General features: G+C 40.3%; 1 protein-coding gene across 4 annotated transcripts in view; it reads left to right on the top strand.

The window, feature by feature from the left end:
• ALG9 (ALG9 alpha-1,2-mannosyltransferase) overlaps positions 1-21439 on the top strand; it is a 114237-nt gene that overhangs the window by 5225 nt on the left and 87573 nt on the right. For all 4 annotated transcript variants that reach the window (XM_055547961.1, XM_055547958.1, XM_055547962.1 and 1 more), the window contains exons 4-6: positions 7628-7698; positions 13095-13183; positions 15925-16060. In XM_055547961.1, the coding sequence (XP_055403936.1) occupies positions 7628-7698; positions 13095-13183; positions 15925-16060 (296 nt within the window). The remainder of the gene's footprint in view (positions 1-7627; positions 7699-13094; positions 13184-15924; positions 16061-21439) is intronic.

Below are 21439 nucleotides of genomic sequence, written 5' to 3'. Positions count from 1 at the left end.
GATGGACCTTTGTTGACAAAGTGATGTCCCTGGTTTTTAATAAGCTGTCTAGGTTAGTCATAACTTTTCTTCCAAGGAGCAAGCGTCTTTTAATGTTATGGCTGCAGTCACCATCTGCAGTGATTTTGGAGCCCCCCAAAATAAAGTCTGTCACTATTTCTCCTGTTTCCCCATCTATTTCTCATGAAATGATGGGACCAGACGCCATGATCTTACTTTTCTGAATGTTGAGTTTTAAGCCAACTTTTTCACTCTCCTCTTTCACTTTCATCAAGAGGCTCTTTAGTTCTTCTTCCCTTTCTGCCATAAGGGTGGTGTCATCTGCATATCTGAGGTTACTGATATTTCTCCGTGCAATCTTGATTCCAGCTTGTACTTCATCCAGCCCAGCGTTTCTCATGATGTACTCTGCATATAAGTTAAATAAGCAGGGTGACAATATACAGGCTTGATGTACTCCTTTTCCGATTTGGAACCAGTCTGTTGTTCCATGTCCAGTTCTAACTGTTGATTCTTAACCTGCATATAGATTTCTCAGGAGGCAGGTCAGGTGGTCTCGTATTCCCATCTCTTGAAGAATTTTCCACAGTTTGTTGTGATCCACAAGACAATATGGTAATAATTGGTACCCCTAGACTCCAGTGGTCTTGCCTGGAGAATCCCAGGGACGGGGGAGCCTGGTGGGCTGCCGTCTATGGGGTCGCACAGAGTCGGACACGACTGAAGTGACTTAGCAGCAGCAGTGACAGTTACCTTTACAATTTCTTACCACGCTAAAAAAGGACAGCTTTGTTTTGTCTCCTTATGGGTTGGAGTGTGAATTTCTCTGAACTGTACACTCAGGAATGGGATCCCATGCATATATCCATGGACTACATAATTTCATGGAGCAGTGCCATATTGCTGTCCAGAATGGATATTCAGCTTTATACTCCCTGCAGCAGTGTTTGGAGTTTCAGTTTCCCAGCATCTCTTGAGCACTTGATATTTCTGACTCTCTAAGTATGTGAGATATTTCTCATTTTTTAAATTAATTTTTATTGAAGTATAGTTGCTTTACAGTGTTGTAGTTTCTGTGTACAACAAAGTGAATCAGCTATGCGTGTGTGCATGCGAAGTTGCTTTAGTTGTGTCCAACTCTTTGCGACCCTATAGACTGTAGTCCTCCAGGTTCTCTGTCCATGGGAATTCTCCAGGCATGAATACTGCAGTGAATTGCCATGCGCTACTCCAGGGGATCTTCCTGACCCACAGATCGAACTGGCTTCTCTTATGCCTCCTGCATTGGCAGGTAGATTCCTTACCACTCGCACCACCTGGGAAGCCCTGACTCACCTATGTGTGTACATATGTCCCCTCTTTTTAAGATTTCCTTCCCATTTATCTCACTACAGAGCACTGACTTCCTTGTGCTATATAGTAGATTCTCGTTAGTTATCTATTTTATACATAATAATATATATGTGTCAATCCCATTCTCCCAACTCATCTGCCCCCCACCCCCTTCCCCCTTGGTATCCATAGAGAGATGCTCCTCATTTTAATTTATTTTTCTGACAAATAGTAAGATGGAGAATTTCTTCATATATTTACCAGTCATTCAGATTGGTTTTCCTGTGAATTACCTGTTCTCATCCTTTTCCTGTTTTTCTTTTACATACTTATTTATTTATTTTCAGCAGTGGTGGGTCTTCACTGCTGTGCGGGCTTTTTTGTAGTTGCAGAGAGCGGGGGCTTCTCTGTAGTGGCAGCGCACAGGCTTCTGAATGCAGTGGCATCTCTTGTTGCCGAGCACAGGCTCTAGGGCACGTGGGCCTCCGTAGCTGCAGCTCCCGGGCTCTACCAGGCTCAGTAGTTGTGGCACAGAGGCTGAGCTGCTCGTGGCATGTGGAATACCCCTGGATCAGGAATTGAACCCGTGTCTCTTTTTGGTAGGTGGATTCTTTACCACTGAGCCACAAGGGAAGCCCCTTTGCCTGTTTTTCAATTGAATTTTCTGATTTTCTCTTGTGATTTGTGTAAGTTCTCAATAGTAACCCCTTGTAGGTTTTAGGTACTGGAAATCCTTTCTCCTAGACTGTCACCTGTACTAACTTTGTAGTCTTTTCTTTAGTTCTGATAGAGTCAAACCAATTAGTTTTTGACTTATGGTTGGATTTTGGGTCTTTCTAAAAGACATCCTTCACCACAGATCATAAAGATATTCTTACATATTTTTTCATAGTAACTTTGTAATTTTCTCTTTCACATATAAGTGTGCATGTTTAGTCATTCAGTTGTGTCTTAACTCTTTGCAACCCTATGGACTGTAGCCCTCCAGGCTTCTCCGTCCATGGGGTTCTCCAGGCAAGAATACTGGAGTGGGTTGCTATTCCTTCTCCAGGGGATCTTCCCGACCCGAGGATTGAACTTGGGTCTCCTGCATTGCCGGCCTATTCTTTATCATCTTAGCCACCAGGGAAACCCTCACATATAAGGCTTTACTCCATTCAGTTTTTTTTGTTTAATATATAAATTGTTGAAAGATCCAGCTTCATTTTTGGCTATATAGTGAAGTAGATTTTCCAGAACCATCTGTTAATTCTTCCTTTTCCTTCTGATTTGTAATATTATTACCATCTCTATTGTACATCTCATTCGCATGTATGTTTCTGGCCTTTTGTTCTATGTCTCTGGTTAGTGTGTCAGAGAATACCATATTGTTTTTATTATTATGGCTTTGTAGTGTGGCTGATGAATTTTTCACTTTATCCATTTAAAAATTTTATTTTAAAAATAATTTTAGAATCAGTTTTCCCCTTCCCAAATTCTGGCAGGTTTTGCTTAGGGTTGCATTGAATTTACATATTAATATGAGAATCAATGGATTTCCCTGATGGCTTGGACAGTACAGAATCCATCTGCAATGCAGGAGACCCGGGTTCAGTCCCTGGGTCAGGAAGATCCCTGGAGAAAGGAATGGCAGACCACTCTAGTATTCTTATTTGGAGAATTCCATGGAAAGAGGAGCCTGGTGAGCTATGGTCTATGAAGTCACAAAGAATCAGACACAACTGAGTGCACGCATGCACGCATGACAGTATTCTTACAGTGTTACATCATTCCATCCCTATTGTATATAAATGATATACTTATTTAGTCAGGTTTTATGTGTCTTTTTAAACATTATTTAATTGATTTATTTATTTGGCTGCACTGGGTGTTAGTTGTGGCCTGCAGGATCTTTCACTGCTGTGCGCAGGCTTCTCTCTAGTTGTGACCAGTGGGCTCCAGAGCCCGTGGGCTGAGTAGTTGCAGTGCTTGGGTTAGTTGCCCCATGGCCTGTGGATCTTAGTTCCTCTGCTGGGATTGAGTCCGAATCTGCTGCATTGGAAGGTGGATTCTTAACCACTGGACCTCATTTTTCTGTTGTCTTTTAATAAAATTAGAGAATGTATCAAAAAAAATTATCCATGTCAAGCTTACCCATTCTTTGATTAGGATAATGCCTAGATTCTTTATACTTTTTATTACTGTTATGGATGTGATCTTGTTTTCTGTAATATTTTTAGAAACTCATTGCAGGTATAGGGCTTTCCTGATAGCTCAGTTGGTAAACAATCGCCTGCAATGCAAGAGACACCAGTTCGATTCCTGGGTTAGGAAAATCCACTGGAGAAGGGTTGAGGCTACCCGCTCCAGTATTCTTGGGCTTCTCTTGTGGCTCAGCTGGTGAAGAATCCACCTGCAGTGTGGGAGACCTGGGTTTGATTCCTGGGTTGGGAAGATCCCCTGGAGAAGGGAAAGTCTACCCACTCCAGTGTTCTGTCCTGGAGAAGTCCATGGACTGTATAGTCCGCAGGGTCTCAAAGAGTCAGACACGACTGAGTGACTCTCACTTACGTTCACTTTCATTGCAGGTATCAGCTCAGTTCAGTTCAGTTGCTCAGTCATGTCTGACTCTTTGTGACCCCATGAATCGCAGCGCGCCAGGCCTCTCTATCCATCACTAACTCCTGGAGTTCACTCAAACTCATATCCATTGAGTCAGTGATGCCATCCAGCCATCTCATCCTCTGTCGTCCCCTTCTCCTCCTGCCCCCAATCCCTCCCAGCATCAGAGTCTTTTCCAATGAGTCAACTCTTTGCATGAGGTGGCCGAAGTATTGGAGTTTCAGCTTTAGCATCAGTCCTTCCAGTGAATACCCAGGGCTGATCTTCAGAATGGACTGGTTGGATCTCCTTGCAGTCCAAGGGACTCTCAAGAGTCTTCTCCAACACCACAGTTCAAAAGCATCAATTCTTCAGCACTCAGCTTTCTTCACAGTCCAACTCACATCCATACATGACCACTGGAAAAACCATAGCCTTGACTAGACAGACCTTTGTTGGCAAAGTAGTGTCTCTGCTTTTCAATATGCTATCTAGGTTGGTCATAACTTTCCTTCCAAGGAGTAAGCGTCTTTTAATTTCATGTCCGCAGTCACCATCTGCAGTGATTTTGGAGCCCCCCAAAATAAAGTCAGCCACTGTTTCCACTGTTTCCCCATCTATTTGCCATGAAGTGATCGGACCAGATACCATGATCTTTGTTTTCTGAATGTTGAGCTTTAAGCCAACTTTTTCACTCTCCTCTTTCACTTTCAACAAGAGGCCTTTTAGTTCCTCTTCACTTTTTGCCAGAAGGGTGGCATCATCTGCATATCTGAGGTTATTGATATTTCTCCCGGCAATCTTGATTCCAGCTTGTGCTTCTTCCAGCCCAGCGTTTCTCATGATACTCTGCATGTAAGTTAAATAAGCAGGGTGACAACATACAGCCTTGACGTACTCCTTTTCCTATTTGGAACCAGTCTGTTGTTCCATGTCCACTTCTAACTGTTGCTTCCTGACCTGCATACAGATTTCTCAAGAGGCAGGTCAGGTGGTCTGGTATTCCCGTCTCTTTCAGAATTTTCCACAGTTTATTGTGATCCACACAGTCAAAGGCTTTGGCATAGTCAATAAAGCAGAAATAGATGTTTTTCTGGAACTCTCTTCCTTTTTCCATGATCCAACAGATGCTGGCAATTTGATCTCTGGTTCCTCTGCCTTTTCTAAAACCAGCTTGAACATCTGGAAGTTCACAGTTCACGTATTGCTGAAACGTGGCTTGGAGAAATTTTGAGCATCACTCTACTAGCGTGTGAGATGAGTGCAATTGCAGTCATTTGAGCATTCTTTGGCATTGCCTTTCTTTGGGATTGGAATGAAAACTGACCTTTTCCAGTCCTGTGGCCACTGCTGAGTTTTCCAAATTTGCTGGCATATTGAGTGCAGCCCTTTCACAGCATCTGCTTTTAGGATTGGAAATAGCTCAACTGGAATTCCATCACCTCCACTAGCTTTGTTTGTAGTGATGCTTCCTAAGGCCCACTTGACATCATGTTCCAGGTTGTCTGGCTCTAGGTGAGTGATCACACCATCGTGATTATCTGGGTCATGAAGATCTTATTTGTACAGTTCTTCTGTGTATTCTTGGCACCTGTTCTTAATATCTTCTGCTTCTGTTAGGTCCATACCATTTCTATCCTTTGTTGAGCCCATCTTTGCATGAAATGTTCCCTTGGTATCTCTAATTTTCTTGAAGAGATCTCTAGTCTTTCCCATTCTGTTGTTTTCCTCTATTTCTTTGCATCGATCACTGAGGAAGGTTTTCTTATCTCTCCTTGCTATTCTTTGGAACTCTGCATTCAGATGCTTATATCTTTCCTTTTCTCCTTTGCTTTTTGCTTCTCTTCTTTTCACAGCTATTTGTAAGGCCTCCCCAGACAGCCATTTTGCTTTTTTGCATTTCTTTTCCATGGGGATGTTCTTGATCCCTGTCCTGTACAATGTCACGAACCTCTGTCCATAGTTCATCAGCCACTCTATCAGATCTAGGCCCTTAAATCTATTTCTCACTTCCACTGTATAATCATAAGGGATTTGATTTAGGTCATACCTGAACGGTCTAGTGGTTTTCCCTACTATCTTCAATTTCAGTCTGAATTTGGCAATAAGGAGTTCATGATCTGAGCCACAGTCAGCTCCTGGTCTTGTTTTTCTCGACTGTATAGAGCTTCTCCATCTTTGACTGCAAAGAATATAATCAATCTGATTTCGGTGTTGACCATCTGGTGATGTCCATGTGTAGAGTCTTCTCTTGTGTTGTTGGAAGAGGGTGTTTGCTATGACCAGTGCGTTCTCTTGGCAGAACTCTATTAGCCTTTGCCCTGCTTCATTTCGTACTCCAAGGCCAAATTTCCCTGTGACAATTGATTTTTGCCTTTTGATCTCAATTTCACTGAATTTCCTTATCAGTGTCAACAGTTTGTCAAGTGAATCTCTTGGATTCTCTTTCATCTCTTCATACTGACTTTAGTTTCTTCTGCTCCATTCTTATACTTAGTTCTTTGCTTTTTTGTGTCTTTTTGCACTGATCTGATATCCAGTTACTATACTGAATATTAGTAACTATGGGGGCATCATTGTCCTGTTCCCAAGTACAGTTCTTTGATTATCTTGTGTTAGTTTTTGACTTTCTAAATGTGTTTTTGTACTCTCACCAACCAGATGAGTAGTCCTTAAATGTGGATACTTTGTACTAAAATTATCTGTATTCCTAGTAGCATCTAGAAGAGTGATCAGTGCATAGCAGGTTTTCAGTATATTGTTGAATTAATGAATGAATTTGGACATTTGCTGATCACTTGATTGGATTCTTTTGGGAATTTTGTTTTTTGGTTATAATGATAAAACAGAAAATACTTTTAAGTTATATGCAGTAACATTAATCATAGAATATATTTAAATAGTGCTTATATTCAGAGGTATTCATTTTTCTTAAACATACTAGTTATACTGTAGTAGAAAAGCTATTTAATATGGTTTTATTTTGTTATTTTTATGTTTAAAATTTGTGTTCATAAAATTAATAAAACCACATTACAGACATTTGGATGATAGGAGGAAGAATATGCATGTAAGTCTCACTAGGCTGAGACAACCACCTTTACCATTTTATTATATTTCTTTCTTTTTTTTCATGTACTTCAGATTTCTATAGCTATAACTGTGATGTATAAATCATATATGTTTTCGTTTAGTATTTTGTCATAATTTTATAATAATTTCAATCAGTTATTATAATTGTTTTAGAGATGTTTGTCGTGTGAATGGGATTTATATGATAAGAATTTTTCCACTGTCTTTGTAACCATGAACTTTGATCTTTGTAACCATGAACTTTGGTATCTGTATCATGAATAGATATAACATGAAGTAGATGTAACAAAATTTAGCCATTTTCCTGTAATTGAACATTTTGTAGTTTTTTAAATAGTTTTTACTAAATTAGTAGAGCTGCAATTAACGTCTTTATGACTCGAACTCCCCTCCTATATTTTGAGTTACTTTTGTGGGCTGAAGTTATAGATGTAGTCCATAATATACTTCCATACTTGAATTTGGAGGTACGAACATTTCCATGGTTCTTGATACATACTGTTTTTCAAAAGGATTATACTAATTTATAATTATTACTGACAAATGAGAGTGGTTTCATCTTTTAAGAGTTTTTCTAACTTGTATCTGTGACTTCTGTTTTCTGGTTCTGGGTTTCTTTCAGATTCTTGTCTTTTACTTTTTACGATGTCTGCTGGCTTTTGTGAGCTGTATATGTGAACTTTACTTTTACAAGTGAGTATAAAAACTTTACTTCTAAAAGTGCTGTAAGAGCCAAATTGAGCATAAGTTATTTCTCTGATAATAGAGAAACAGTGTTTAGAAATAGAAGGCATTTTTCTTCTAGCTACTGATATTATATCTAAAATTCAATTTTTTGTTTAAAGCCAACCATTGGGAGGAAATACTTCTGATTTCCTGAGGTGATAAATGCTGTATCTTCATGTTATAGTTTCAATTCCGTAAGTGTATATTTGAGTAGTACTTTATTTGGTAGGATTTTGTAGAGCCTTTTTTTGGTCCTAAGAGATAAATCATGATGTCTCTCTTCCCCTTTTGAGCTTAGCTGATAGGAAATTATTTCCAGTGTGAGACTCACTGCTCTTATATGTACTCAGTATGATTTTCTTCCACCAAGTAACTGTTGGTTGAATGAATATTAGTGAAAATGTTAGCATTCAAGTATCCCAGTAATAAAAATAGCTACTTTTTTTTTTTTTACATGAAACCTAACAAACATTTTAAGAATGCTTTAAAAGGTATTTGGACTTAGTAACCGTTACTTAAAGTCTTCCCATTGCAAAACAGCCAACAGTGTCAGATGAAAAAGTTCTTTGGTCTTGACTCTGAGTAGAATAAAGTAAAAAAAAGAAATCCAGTGCTACCTTTGAGGATTGTAACTTTAAGTTGGTCTTCATATGAATTCAGGACTGAGATCAAATTACCCGCATGGTCTCCTAAGCCCCAAGTTTAGAATTTATTGTAAATTGTTCAGGGCTTATTCCTTGAAAGAAAAGCTATGACAAACCTACACAGTGTATTAAAAAGCAGAGACATCACTTTGCTGACAAAGGTTCGTAGGTTTTTCTGGATGTGAGAGTTGGGCCATAAAGAAGGCTGAGCACCAAAGAATTGATGCTTTTGAATTGTGCTGCTGGAGAAGACTCTTGAGAGTCCCTTGGATTACAAGGAGATGAAACCAGTCAATCCTAAAGGAAATCAACCCTGAATATTCACTGGAAGGACTGATGCTGAAGCTGAAGCTCCAATACTCTGGCCACCTGACCCAGAGCCGACTCATTGGAAAAGACCCTGATGCTGGGAAAGATTGAGGGCAGGAGAAGAAGAGGGTGACAGAGAATGAGATGGTTGGATGACATCACCAACTCAATGGACGTGAGTTTGAACAAACTCCGGGAGATGGTGAAGGACAAGAAACCTTGGCCTGCTGCAGTCCATGGGTTGCAAAGAGCAGACATGACTTAGTGACTGAACAACAATAGTGTCCCCAGACACCTTTGGAGAAGGAAATGGCAACCCACTCCAGTACTCTTGCCTGGAAAATCCCATGGACGGAGGAGCCTGGTAGGCAGCAGTCCTTGGGGTCACCAAGAGTCAGACACAACTGAGTGACTTCACTTTCCTTTCCTTTCCAGACATCTTGCAAAATCAAAAAGTAAAATTTCTCTAAAGAAGTGGATTCTTAATCCAGTTGTCAAAGAATTACCATAGATAAAGTTCTAGTGAACCAGATTATAATAAAAATAAATGACAAAGCACAGAAAGGAACAGGTCATTATGAGTGAGAGCCAGCAGAGATCATCAATAGAAAGCTGACCTACAAAATTTCATTTATTAGGAATTACTAAAATAAGAATATAAAATAATTATATTTAATATTTTTAAAGAAATAAAATAGGGAATTGAAAGCATGAAATAAAAGACTAATAAGAGATTAAACAATCAATGGAGTGGAAAGGAGCTTACAGAATGGCAGAAAATATTTGCAGATCATATATATGATCAGTTCATTTCCAAAATGTATAAGGAGCTCTTCTAACTCAATGGTTTAAAAAAACCTAATAAAATGGCCAACAGGCATATAAAAAAGAGGGCAATATCACTAGTCATAAAGAAAACAAAAATCAAAACCACACGTAGATCATTTCATATCTGTTAGAATGGCTTTTGTCTAGGGAGCCAAGGATATATTATACAATGGAGAAAAGACAGTCTCTTTAACAAGTGGTGTTGGAAAACCTGGACAGCCACATGTATTAATAGACCAGTGAAGTTAGAATACTCTCTCACACCATACTAAAAAATAAACGCAAAATGACTAAAGACTTAAGCATAAGACATAACACTATAAAACTCCTAAAAGAGAATATAGGTAAAACATTCTCTGACATATATTGTACCAATGTTTCCTTAGGTCATTCTCCAAAGGCAATAGAAATAAAAGCAGATAAACACTTAGGGCCTTAAACTGATAACTACTTTGAAATTTTTTCTTTTTATGTTTTAAGTTGAAATAGAGTTGATGTACAGTGTTGTGCAGACTTAAAAGCTTTTGCACAGCAGAGAAAACCATAAACAAAATGAAAAGACAAACTACAGACTGGGGGAAAATATTTGCAAGTGATGTGATTAACTGGGGCTTAATCTCCAAAATATACAAACAGCTCCTACAACTTAACAACAAAAAGCAACCCAGTCAAAAAGTGGGCAGAAGACCTAAATAGACATTTCTCCAAAGAAGACATACACATGGCCAATAAGCATGCTCAACATTGCTAATCATTAGAGAAATGCAAACCAAAAGTACAATGAGGTATCACTTCACACTGGTCAAAATGGCCATCATCAAAAAGTCTATAAATTATAAATGCTGGAGCTGCTGCTGCTGCTGAGTTGCTTCAGTCATGTCCTACTCTGTGATCTAGAACACGTGAGTTGATACCACTGAAGCTCAGGCGCCCTGCTGTGCAACCAGACGCCACTGCAATGAGAAGCCCTCGCACCTCAACTCGAGAGTAGCCCCTCCTTGCTGCAATGAGAGAAAGTCCACACAGCAGTGAAGATTAGCATGGCCAAATATAAAATAATGAATAATTAAAAAAGAAAAATATTAAAAAAAGGGAAATCCTAAAGATATGACAACGTAGATGTGCCTTGAGGATATTGTGCTAAGTGAAATAACTTGCCACAGGGGAGCAAATATTGCACAGTTCCCCTTTCACGAGGTATCTGAAATGGTTGAATTCATGGAAGCAAAGGAATGGATAGACTTGTGGCTGCCAAGATCGGGGGCTGATGGAAACAGAAAGTTGCTAATCAGTGGATATAATATTTCACTTAACACGAATTAGCTCTAGACATCTGCTATACAACATTATGCCTATTGATACAGTACTGTGTTTTAAATATCTGTTAAGAGGGTAGATCTCATATTAGGTGTTCTTACCACAATGAACGAAGAAGGCAATGGCACCCCACTCCAGTACTCTTGCCTGGAAAATCCCATGGACGGAGGAGCCTGGTAGGCTTCAGTCCATGGGGTCGTTAAGAGTCGGACACGACTGAAGCGACTTAGCAGCAGCAGCAGCAGCAACCACAATGAAATAAAAAAAGATAATGAGACTACAAAAATGACCAGGCAGATTTGAAAAAAAAACACACAGAACTTGTAGAATTAAAAATGTAATAATGGATATATAAAATTTAGTGGATAGTTTAAACAGCTGATTTGTTGTTGTTGTTCAGTCACTAAGTCATGTCTGACTCTTTGCAACCAGCGTGCCAGGCTTCCCTGTCCTTCGCCATCTCCTGGAGTTTGTTCAAACTCATGTCCATCGAGTTGGTGATGTCATCCAACCATCTCATCCTCTGTCGCCTCCTTCTCCTCCAGACCTCAGTCTTTCCCAGCATCAGGATATACAACTGATTAGACATTTCTTTTTAAAAATTTTTTTTAAATATTTATTTTTAATTGAAGGATAGTTGCTTTAAAATATTGTGCTGGTTTCTGCCATACATCAACATGAATTAGCCATACTAATACATACGTCCCCTCCCTCTAGAACCTCCCTCCCACTGCCCACCCCGCCCTACCCCTCTAGTTTCTCAAGGAGCACCAGTCTGAGCCCCCTGAGTCACATAGCAAATTCCCACTGGTTATCTGTTTCACACATGGTAGGCTTATGTGTCCGTGCTACTCTGTCTATTCATCCCACCCTCTCCTTCCCCCACCAACCCTGCACTGTGTCCACAAATCTGTTCTCTTGATTTGACACTTCTAATAAATAAACCAGAAGATTAATCTGAAGAAATTACTAAGAATGCAGTACAGAGTGACAGAAGGGAAAAAAAAAGGTGAGAGGATAAAAAATGCGTGTGGTAGAGTTGAAAGATCTGATTTATATCTAATCAGATTTAGGAGATTATAGAATAGGGAGAGGCAGTATTCAGAGAAGTAATAGCTAAGAATTTTCCAGAATCAAAGGAGAAAGGACACTAATCCACAATTCAGGAAGCCTAATGTCCTGAGCTGGATAAATAAAAAGTAATCAGGGATACTGTGTAAAACCAAGAGTAAAGAAGATCTTACAGGTTGACAGAGGACTAATACAAATCCTACAAAGAAATGTCAGGCAGTAAGACCAACAAAAGCCTTCTCAAGAGTCAGAAGACAAAAAAATATGTTCAAAGTTCTGTGAGAAAATGACTGTCATCCTAAAGTGATATATTCAGCTAAATCACCTTTTAAGACCAAGAGCTAAATAAAGCCTTTTCTGACAAAATGAAAAAAATGTCAAAAACCAGAATTTACCATGAACAGATCCTTACAACAAAGAATGTTCTAAAGGATATATTAAGGAAGAAACAAAATTATTTCAGGAAGAAGCCCTGGGATACAATTAAGAACATGAGCAAGGAGAGTTAACACATGGTTATATCTGAACAAATATTGACTGAATGAAGCAATAATCACCTCTACTGATGTTTTACGTATCGGGTTGAAAAGACCTATAAGACGGAAGTTAAAGGAAGTATATAATTTATTGAGGAATGTTGACTTAGATAACCTTTTGTTAAAACTTTGGTGTGCCTCCTAGTCTTCTTTCCTGATAACTGCCCTCTGTTGAGCAGCTCTGTGCCTGGCACTCTTCTGAGTACTTTGCCATGCATTGTCCTCACATAAGCCTTATGCAGTAAGTATTATCGTTACCCTCATTTAACAGACGAGGAATGTTACAGAGATGTTACTAGGCGAGGGTGCCTCTGCTAGTGAGTGGAAGGGCCAAGATTGTAACCTGTGTCCGTGAGGTCTGTTGTTTTTCCATTACACCAGGCTGTTTTCCTACTGATGTTAGACGTAATCTAGCATAGATTATTCTGTAGACATGATCTATAGAAAGTATACATTTCCTCTTAGGTACAGAGCTTCTCTCCTGCATGAGGAATAAGAATGTTTATGCACATGAAGTTGCTAACAGACCTGTTGAGACAGTCCTGTATTTGACTTCAGATCTTCAGTGTTCTCTGTGATGCAGGCCTGTTTTTGTGCTTTAAATTGAAATTTCCATCCTGAAGGTCTGCTGTGTTGATAGTCTTTGCCTTCCCTCTAGGGCTGTGTGTAAGAAGTTTGGGCTGCATGTGAGTCGAATGATGCTAGCCTTCTTGGTTCTCAGCACTGGCATGTTTTGCTCGTCATCAGGTAAGGAAAAGAGCAGGTGAGGGCATAAAAGGTTCACTGACATTTCGCAGTTGCATTGAACAGAAGAACTTGTCCAGATGTAGGTTATATATGTATAACACGTCAGTAATTTCCAGAGTCCTATAATCTGCCCAGGTGGCTCAGTGGTAAAGAACCTGCCTGCTGATGCAGGAGACACAAGAGACGTGGGTTAGATCCTTGGGTCAGGAAGATCCCCTGGAGGAGGAAATGGTAACCCACTCCAGTATTCTTGCCTCAGAAATCCCACGGACAGAGGAGCCTGGTGGGCTACAGTCCATAAGGTCGCACAGAGTCGGACACAACTTGAACATGCACGTGGGGGATTATCTTCATGACCTTAATTGACCTTTACAACAATCCTATGATAAAAGTCAGATAAATGTTTTCTCATTTTTGCAAGTAAGCACACTGAAACTTAGAAAGGTGAAATAACTTGCCAAAAGTCAAAGAATTCATAAGTGGTAGGGCTGTTATTTTCATCAAGTTGTTTTCTTTTACATTATTATATATATATTTTTATCATTGCAAGGCTGAAAAACAGAGGCATCCACTGCCTTTCTTTGCTGTTAGCAGAAGGAAAAGAATTTTATTTTGCTCAAGGACTCCCCAGGTGGCGCTAGTGGTAAAGAATCCACCTGCCAATGCAGGAGACATAAGAGACACAGGTTTGATCCGTGGGTTGGGAAGATCCTCTGGAGAAGGAAATGGCAACCCACTCCAGTGTTCTTGCCTGGAGAATCCCTTGGACAGAGGAGCCTGGCGGGCAACAGTCCATAAGGTCACAGAGTCAGACACAACTGAAATGACTTAGCATGGTTTCAAAGACCCTGGTCTTGATGGTTCTATTTTATGCCAGTTACTTGCCGTGGATTCTATAAAAGTACACATCTTCGGTTGAATTTTTTTTTTTTACAGTAAGCTTCTGTAAATTTAGAATAAAATCCTTAATGTGGAGTGGTGGCTTTCCAGCTGTGCTGCCTTTGAACCTTTGTGTTTTTTGACCTGCGCCAGAGTGACCTGTTCCTAAAAGGTAGCCTGTTTCCAGTTACCCAGAAAAATTTAGTTACTAGATGTAATTATCTGAATTTTAATTTTGACTTGTGTGTACCAGAATCTAGTATACATGTTAAATATACACAAAAATAGTATCTAATGTAAAAGTATTGATATATACTTATTTTCCTTCAATGACTGTATCTTAATCCATGTTCTACAGACACCTCAGGCCTCTTACCTGAATAGCTTTGAGAGCCTAAATGAGACTATGTTCTGGCCTCTAAGTGGGCAGAGACCTCAGGTTCCTCTCCTCCCCTTGGAGCTGGAATCAGCAGCATGGGATGGCATCAGTGTTGTTTAGCATTGGTCTGGGAAGGTTGTACTTCACATGTCTTTTTAGTTATTTTGCTAGTCCTAAAATGGATTCTTGTATGAGGGAGATACCTGGGAGTATCTTTAGTTTTATAATTTCAGTTGAGGATGTTAAGGCACAAATAACTTAAAGGCATCCTTTTATACAGAGCCTCTGAACCCTTTGCTGAGTTTTTTTTTAAATTAATTTATTTTAATTGGAGGATAATTACTTTACAATATTGTGATGGTTTGTGCCATACATCAATATGAATCAGCCACAGGAATGCCTTTGCTGAGTTTCTTAAACCATACTGCCCGTTCACTGCGGTTCTTGTTGGAATTGGTACTGAGTTTTCTTACCTAGTGCTAGGTGAAGCCCTTAAACAGCAGGGAGAAGCAGGTCTGCATTTTCATGTAGAGTTAATAGAAATGCCTGGATGAAATGTTACTGTCACAGAGACCCTGAAGGTGGTCAACAAGAAAGTTATGTGGTGAAATAACTAGGGGGACATCTAAAGGCCAAACTGCCTGTGGCAGTGGATGCAGGATGCAAAGCGGTGCTGCCGTGTAACGGATGTGGCTCTTCAGAAGGCTTCTGAGAACTCGGCTGGGGTACAGGCTGCTGCTTGGACAGTCTCAGAAGACGATCAGAGGACTAACTTCCTCCGAAACAGATTGTTAACAGTGGCTCTAAATTTATTTTATTTTATTTTTTTGGCTGTGCTGGGTCTTGGTTGCTGCACAGGCTTTTCTCTGGTTGTGACGCGCAGGGCTCCTTTCTAGCTGGGATGCAGGCTTCTCACTGCGCTGGCTTATCTTGCTGTGGAACACAGGCCCTAGGGCACGAGGGCTTCAGGAGTTGCAGGTCCCGGGCTCCAGAGCACAGGCTCAGCAGTTGTGGCGCGCAGGCCTAGTTGCTCTGCAGCATGCAGGATATTCCTGACTACAGATCTAACCCATGTTCCCTGCATTGGCAGGTGAATTCTTTACCACTGAGCCACTAGGGAAGCCCCAGTGGCTCTAAATTTCTTGATGCATAATTCCTTCCTGGAAATATAACCTGAGGGTATTCCTGGGGAACCTGGAGTCTTATAAGTTTTAGACTTGGAGTACAGGCCAGGAGATAAATGACCTTGTATAATTGGGTGACATGTTGGTACATAAAAAAACAGGACTATGAAAATAAGAAAATTGAACTTTTTTCTTTTTAAGGAGAATCACTGTATTCCTCATTTCTAATATAGCATTGTTCAAAGTACGTTCTTGGTTATTGACATTTTGCAATGCAGGTTCATTTTTAATAATTGATACCTAGTATATCTCAATCCTTTGTCTCTTTCCCTCCTTTTTTCATTTTTTTTGTCTTGTAGCATTCCTTCCTAGCAGCTTCTGTATGTACACTACCCTGATAGCCATGACTGGCTGGTATATGGACAAAACTTCCTTTGCTGTGCTTGGAGTAGCCGCTGGGGCCATCTTAGGCTGGCCATTCAGTGCAGCTCTCGGGTAAGAAACTAACGTGATTCATCTTCTCTGTGTTACTGGGCATAAAGTCCATCTGAATGTTAGGTTGTCTCCTTAGTCTCTAGGTGGGGCTGAAGTTGTGGGAATTAATTATATAAAGATTCTGGGAAGTGGAAGAATATTTCTCTCATGTTTAATTCTAATAAGAGCAGTGACTATTAAGCATCTGCTGTCTGCTCAGTTCAGTTCAGTCTCTCAATCATGTCCAACTCTCTGCGACCCCATGGACTGCAGCATGCCAGGCCTCCCTATCCATCACCAACTCCTGGAACCTACTCAAACCCATGTCCATAGAATCAGTGATGCCATCCAACCATCTCATCCTCTCTCGTCCCCTTCTCCTCCTGCCTTGAATCTTTCCGAGCATCTGGGTCTTTTCCAGTGAGTCAGTTCTTCGCATCAGGTGGCCAAAGTACTGGAGTTTCAACCTCAGTATCAGTCCTTCCAACAAATATTCAGGACTGATTTCCTTTAGGATAGACTGGTTGGATCTCCTTGCAGTCTAAGGGACTCTCAAGAGTCTTCTCCAACACCACAGTTCAAAAGCATCAGTTCTTCGCTGCTCAGTTTTCTTTATAATCCAACTCTCACATCCATACATGACTACTGGAAAAACCATAGCCTTGACTAGATGGATGTTTGTCGGCAAAGTAATGTCTCTGTTTTTTAATATGCTGTCTAGGTTGGTCATAACTTTTCTTCCAAAGAGCAAGCATCTTTTAATTTCATGGCTGCAATCACCATCTGCAGTGATTTTGGAGCCCCCCAAAATAAAGTCTGTCACTGTTTCCACTGTTGCCCCATCTGTTTGCCATAAAGTGATGGGACCAGATGCCGTGATGTTAGTTTTCTGAATGTTGAGTTTTAAGCCAACTTTTTCATTCTCCTCTTTCACTTTCATCAAGAGGCTCTTTAGTTCTTCTTCCCTTTCTGCCATAACGGTGGTGTCATCTGCATATCTGAGGTTATTGATATTTCTCCCAGCAATCTTGATTCTACTTTGTGCTTCATCCAGCCCAGCATTTCTCTTGATGTACTCTACATATAAGTTAAATAAGCAGGGTGACAACATACAACCTTGACATACTCCTTTCCCAATTTGGAACCAGTCTGTTGTTCCATGTCCAGTTCTAACTGTTGCTTCCTGACCTGCATACAGATTTCTCAAGAGGTAGATCAGGTAACTAGTATTCCCATCTCTTGAAGAATTTTTCAGAGTTTGTTGTGATCCACACAGTCAAAGGCTTTGACATAGTCAATAAAGCAGAAGTAGATATTTTCTGGAACTCTCTTGCTTTTTCGATGATCCAGTGGATGTTGGCAATTTTGTCTCTGGTTCCTCTGCCTTACCTAAATCCAGCTTGAACATCTGGAAGTTCACCATTCACATACTGTTGAAGCCTGGCTTGGAGAATTTTGAGCATTACTTTACTAGCGTGTGAAATGAGTGCAATTTTGTGGTAGTTTGAGCATTCTTTGGCATTGCCTTTCTTTGAGGTTGGAATGAAAACTGTCCTTTTCCAGTCCTATGGCCACTGCTGAGTTTTCCAAGTTTGCTGGCATATTGAGTGCAGCCCTTTCACAGCATCATCATTTAGGATTTCAAATAGCTGAACTGAAATTCCATCACCTCCACTAGCTTTGTTCGTAGTGATGTTTCCTAAGGCCCACTTGACTTTACATTCCAGGATGTCTGGCTCTAGGTTGGTGATCATACCATTATGATTATCTGGGTCGTGAATATCTTTTTTGTACAGTTCTTCTGTGTATTCTTGCCACCTCTTCTTAATATCTTCTGCTTCTGTTAGGTCCCTACCATTTCTGTCCTTTATTGAGCCCATCTTTGCATGAAATGTTCCCTTGGTATCTCTAATTTTCTTGAAGAGATCTCTAGTCTTTCCCATTCTGTTGTTTTCCTCTATTTCTTTGCATTGATCACTGAGGAAGGCTTTCTTATCTCTCCTTGCTATTCTTTGGAACTCTGCATTCAAATGGGTTTATCTTTCCTTTTCTTCTTTGCCTTTCACTTCTCTTCTATTCACAGCTATTTGTAAGGCCTCCTCAGACAAAGATTTTCCCTTTTTGCATTTCTTTTCCATGGGATGGTCTTGATCCCTGTCTCCTGTACAGTGTCACAAACCTCTGTCCATAGTTCTTCAGGCACTCTGTCTATCAGATCTAATCCCTTGAATCTATTTCTCACTTCCACTGTATATCATAAGGGATTTGATTTAGGTCATACCTGAGTGGTCTAGTGGTTTTCCCTACTTTCTTCAATTTAAGTGAATTTGGCAATAACATTCCATTATTGTATGGCTGTCCATAATTAAGCAATTAACCATTGCTTTGTTGGTAAGCATTTGGTTTTCAGTTTCTTTTTTGTTATTATACACAATAATTTAGCAAAGATTCTTTTACATGTCTTATGGAAGTTTATTTTTAGAATAAATTTTTTAAAGGGAGTTATGAAGTCAGAGAATAAACATTTAAAATTTCCTTGTTTGGATTTTAAAGGCTGGTTTCCCCACTTCCAATCTTATCTTCTCTTCTGCATATCATTCTCAGATTATTATATTTCTCAAGGTTTTATGTGGGACCCTCTTCTGTACTTTCTGCTGTCTCTCCATCATCCTGATGAGTCCCATATCTTTATATCTAGTCCAGTCATCTCTTAAGCTTCGCTCATATCTACCTGGCTGCCTATTAGATATCTCCATTTATATAGTTAAACATGTACAAAGCTGAACTCATCATCTTCCCTCCATATCTGTCCTTCACTGTGTTTCTAGCCCAGTAAGTGGTACCACCACCTGTGCTGGGCCAGGACCTGAAAATCCTCTGTGACTCTTTTCTTTCTCATGTCCTGTCTTATGCCTCTTGAATGTCTCTTGAATCTGCTTATCTTCACCTCTCTCTGTTCCTCGATGCAACCTCCTAAATGTTCTTCCCATCTCTAGTCTTAGTCCTTATAAATCTCTTCTCCATACTCGAACTAGAGTTATCTTCCTACAATGCAAATATGATTTTATCACTCTCTGTTTTGTCTGAAACTCTATAATAGATTCTCCATTGTTCTGTGTCACAGAGAAGGCAGTCTGTAGCCTGTGGGTCACACATTCAGGTGGCCTGTTTTTGTGCAGCCCAAGAACTGAGAAATTTTACATTTTTAGAGAATGCGTGCCCATGCGTGTGTGTGTGTGCGTACACATGTGCGCGCGCACACACACACACACATGCACACACACAGAGGAATATGCAGCAGAGACCAAAGCAGAACTTTAGGTTCAGCAAAGGCTAAAATATATGCTATCGTGTCCCTTAAATAAAAAGTTGGCCAACCCCTGCTCTGTGGTGTCCAAACATTTTCTTAAACAGCTTTACTGAATTCAGTAATATACCTTATACATAATATACCATATAATTCACTCACTTAACTCGTGTAATTCAATGGTTTTTATACAGTTATACAACCATCACCAGAGTCAGTTTTAGAACATTCATCATCCCTAAAGGAAACCTGTACCCTTCAGCAGTAACTTCCTTTTGTCCCCAGACCTACCAGTCTTTAGTTCATTTGCTCAGTCATGTCCAACTCTTTGCAACCCCATGGACCTCAGCACACCAGGCCTCCCTGTCCATCACCAACTCCTGGAGTTTATTCAAACTCATGTCAATGCAGTCTGTGATGCTATCCAACCATCTCATCCTCTGTCATCCCCTTCTGCCTTCAGTCTTTCCCAGCATCAGGGACTTTTCAAATGAGTCAGTTCTTTGCATCACATGGCCAAAATATTGGAGTTTCAGCTTCAGTATGAGTCCTTTCAATGAATATTCAGGACTGATCTCCTTTAGGATGGAGTGGTTGGATCTCCTTGCTGTCTAAGAGACTCTCAAGAGTCTTCTCCAACACCACAGTTCAAAAGCATCAGTTCTTCAGTGCTCAGCTTTCTTTATAGTCCAACTCTCACATCCATGCATGACCACTGGAAAAACCGTAGGTTGACTAGACAGACCTTTGTTGGCAAAGTAATGTCTCTGCTTTGTAATATGCTGTCCAGGTTGACATCCATTAATCTACTTTGTGTCTCTGGACACCAAAATCTACTCCGTGTGCCTGTTCTGGAGATTTTATATAAATAGAATCATACAGTATGGTCTTCTGTGTCTGGCTTCTTTCACTTCACATGGTTTCAAGAGTCATCCACATTATGACATGTGTCAATACTTCATTCCTTTCTAGTGATGGTGTTCAGACTTTAATGTGACTCACAAGGCCTTATGGTTTCCTCATTTTTACATCTCCATCCTCCTTTTTTCAGTCTCTCCATTCCTTTTCCTCTTTACTGGATCTACATTCAACTTTGTGAGTTCCTCAATTACCTCTGAGTTTGGGTGTTTTGATTATTCCGCCTTTTGATAAGTGATTTTGGGATCACAGTTAATTACTCAGCACTGTGCTCTCATTTATTGACTTATCAAAGGAGAAATACAGCTGCTATGGAAATGTAACTGGTGGTTCAGATGGTAGAGAATGTGCCTGCAGTGCAGGAGACCGGGTTCGATCCCTGGATCGGGAAGATCCCCTGGAGAAGGGAATGGCAACCCACTTCAGTATTCTCGCCTGGAGAATTCCATGGACAGGAGCCTGGTGGACAACAGTCCATGGTGTTGCAGAGTCAGACATAACTGAGCAGCTAACATTTTCATGGAAGTGTAACTAGTTGGGGAGAAAAAAAAATGGAATGTCAATGCAATATTTAGTTAATAGAATGTGGAATTTCAGATCATAGAGAGATGTCCGCATGACACGGCCAAACAGATGACAGCAATAATAGTGCCGTGTAAATGGAGAGAGCTCGTGGGGGAGGCCAGAGCAGAGCCTGTAGTTGACACTGGGTAGATTCGATGTAAGTAAGTAGATTGGTGTGGGAGGGAATTCACTGTGACTGGATCATGGGTAAAGCTCTGACTAGTGTCCTAGATTAAGAAGTCATGAGTATGAAAGTGATTGTTCATGGAACAGGAGTTGAAGCACCTGCTGAGAAAGTGAGTATAGAGAGAGAAAAGTAGAACCTCGTCTTTGGGAGCTAGGACCATGGTAAGGCTCACCATGGGATAGGGAAGAAAGCCTGAAAGGAGGACTAGGGAAGAGCCCAGAAAAGAACATGGAGCCAGGGAGTCTAAAGAGGAAGGAACAGATGCTTTGTGTCAAGTGCAACAGAAAAACAAAGGGAGATGGGGTTGTGGAAAGATACTGGGTCTGGAAGAGAGGAAATTCCTGGTGACCTCAGATCAGTCTTAATAACTTGATGTTAGGCCTTAAAGAAGAAATAGTGAAGGCAACGCACATATGCTACTTGC

The sequence above is a fragment of the Bubalus kerabau genome, chromosome 15, assembly GCF_029407905.1.
Source record: "Bubalus kerabau isolate K-KA32 ecotype Philippines breed swamp buffalo chromosome 15, PCC_UOA_SB_1v2, whole genome shotgun sequence".
Lineage (NCBI taxonomy): Eukaryota > Metazoa > Chordata > Mammalia > Artiodactyla > Bovidae > Bubalus > Bubalus kerabau.
This window is presented reverse-complemented; position numbering and strand designations above follow the sequence as displayed.